At 48.3% G+C, this 1,623-nt stretch overlaps 1 protein-coding gene across 1 annotated transcript; it reads left to right on the top strand.

Moving 5' to 3' along the window:
* The first annotated feature begins 332 nt into the window (after positions 1–332).
* Positions 333–1,358, top strand: LOC140353356 (putative claudin-24). Its single transcript, XM_072437872.1, has one exon. The coding sequence runs from the start codon at positions 587–589 to the stop codon at positions 1,244–1,246; it is 660 nt and encodes a 219-aa protein (XP_072293973.1). The 5' UTR covers positions 333–586; the 3' UTR covers positions 1,247–1,358.
* The last annotated feature ends 265 nt before the right edge of the window (positions 1,359–1,623 follow it).

Here is a 1,623-nt window from a genome sequence, read left to right as displayed (position 1 = left end):
TGAATGGACTTAAATAAACGACCATCAATATTCGTGGTGGTCCATCAGCAAAAAACGTGCAGATCTGGTGCAGGTAATTTTAATGTCACTGACGTTTTACTGCATTATAGTTGAGTTTTATGATGGTTTCATAGTTGAGTTATATGATTTCTGTGTCTGAGAAAAGCACGTTTAAATCAAAGTCATCAGTTCCACCCTCCAAAGTCCGGCTTGTGCCAGAGGAACACTGCAGTTCAAGTCTTCAGTCTGTGTTGATGACGTCTGCTGGTGGGAAAAGCATTTGACATAGATCTTGTCTCGAGCCGGGTCGTCGTGTTTGCCTCTGCCCCTGCTGCCCATTCTTGGCAAGGCGTCCGTCCCGGGGCAGGAGGACATGGAAAGGGGGCTGGCTCTGGAGCGGCTCTGGTCCTCTCTCTTCCCTGCTGCAGAAGATGAGTGCCTCTTTGAGTGTTTCTTAGCAGCTTGTGACGCTTAAAGTCTACATTGAATCCCAGGTATTGCCAGCAGCAGCAGCACCTTCGTGTTGGACTGTCAAAGATTTCTTCCCAGCTTCTAACACAACTATTTCTGACTTTTTACACCCAAAATGGACACATGCACTTGTGCTATGGAACTACTGGGGATGCTGCTCTTTGTTAGTGCCTGGCTTTGCACTTTGACTACCACTATCTTACCGCAGTGGCTGACCATGTCCACAGCCCTTCTACCTGTCGAGAGCTACGATCTGGGACTTTGGGAAACGTGCGTCGTTCAGGACGTGGGGGGCATGGAGTGCAGAGCCTACGACAGCCTTCTGGGACTCTCCCGTGACCTGAAAATGGCTCGTATGTTCATGTGTGCGTCCCTGGGCGCTGGTTTGCTCGGGATACTGGTCTCGATACCTGGACTTTATATCATTAATACGTGCAAAGACCAGGAAGGTGTGCAGACCAAGCGGGCCCTGACGGTGATTGGAGGGGTGCTTGGAATAGTAGCCGGGGTGCTGTGTCTCATTCCTGTTTGCTACATGGCTCATCTGGCTGTCATTCACTTCTTCGATGATTCGGTCCCAGATGTGGTGCCCCGCTGGGAGTTTGGTGAGGCCCTGTACTGTGGGTGGGTCGGGGGATTCTTGCTCATCGCGGCCGGGCTTGTGTTGATCTTCTCGGGGTCGTGTTCCCAGGAGGAGCCCCAGTCGGCGGTGCAGAGGAGGTATCACTTCATGAGCGCGGAGGTTGCCAACAGGAACAGGCAGGAGTACGTTTAATGACCTGGAAGACTGGAAGTGTTAGACAATCACATGTAGAAATGCTCTGGAAATACAGCCGTTATTTAGTGGCACCTCGGCTTTGCACGACTTCTAAAGCAGTTTATCGAGTCCAGGAGCGTCTCATCCTGTGAAGACTCTAATTCAAGTTGTAATGGTCAAAAATGCAAATCAACTAATAGTGTATGAAATAGACAAGCGTGTTACAGAAGGGGTGAAGTCATGTGGAACACTTACAGTTCAAATAGTTCAAATGAATTATATTATTTACCAAAATATCTCATGACGTATAAGTAAACGATCCCGTCAAAAATCTCCAAGGTATGTAAACAAAATATATAGGAGGTTAATTTTCAAAGTAAATCCTCAGCCGTGGT

Source organism: Eucyclogobius newberryi, unplaced genomic scaffold, assembly GCF_026437365.1.
Source record: "Eucyclogobius newberryi isolate DKJ021-1_F unplaced genomic scaffold, fEucNew1.0.hap1 SCAF_9, whole genome shotgun sequence".
In the NCBI taxonomy this organism is placed as follows: Eukaryota; Metazoa; Chordata; class Actinopteri; order Gobiiformes; family Gobiidae; genus Eucyclogobius; species Eucyclogobius newberryi.
Note: the sequence above shows the minus strand (reverse complement) of the source record. Positions and strands in the feature narration are given on the sequence as shown.

Excerpts from the sequence above, each read along its gene's own strand:
- LOC140353356 (XM_072437872.1), top strand. The coding sequence starts at position 587 with ATGGACACATGCACTTGTGCTATGGAACTACTGGGGATGCTGCTCTTT.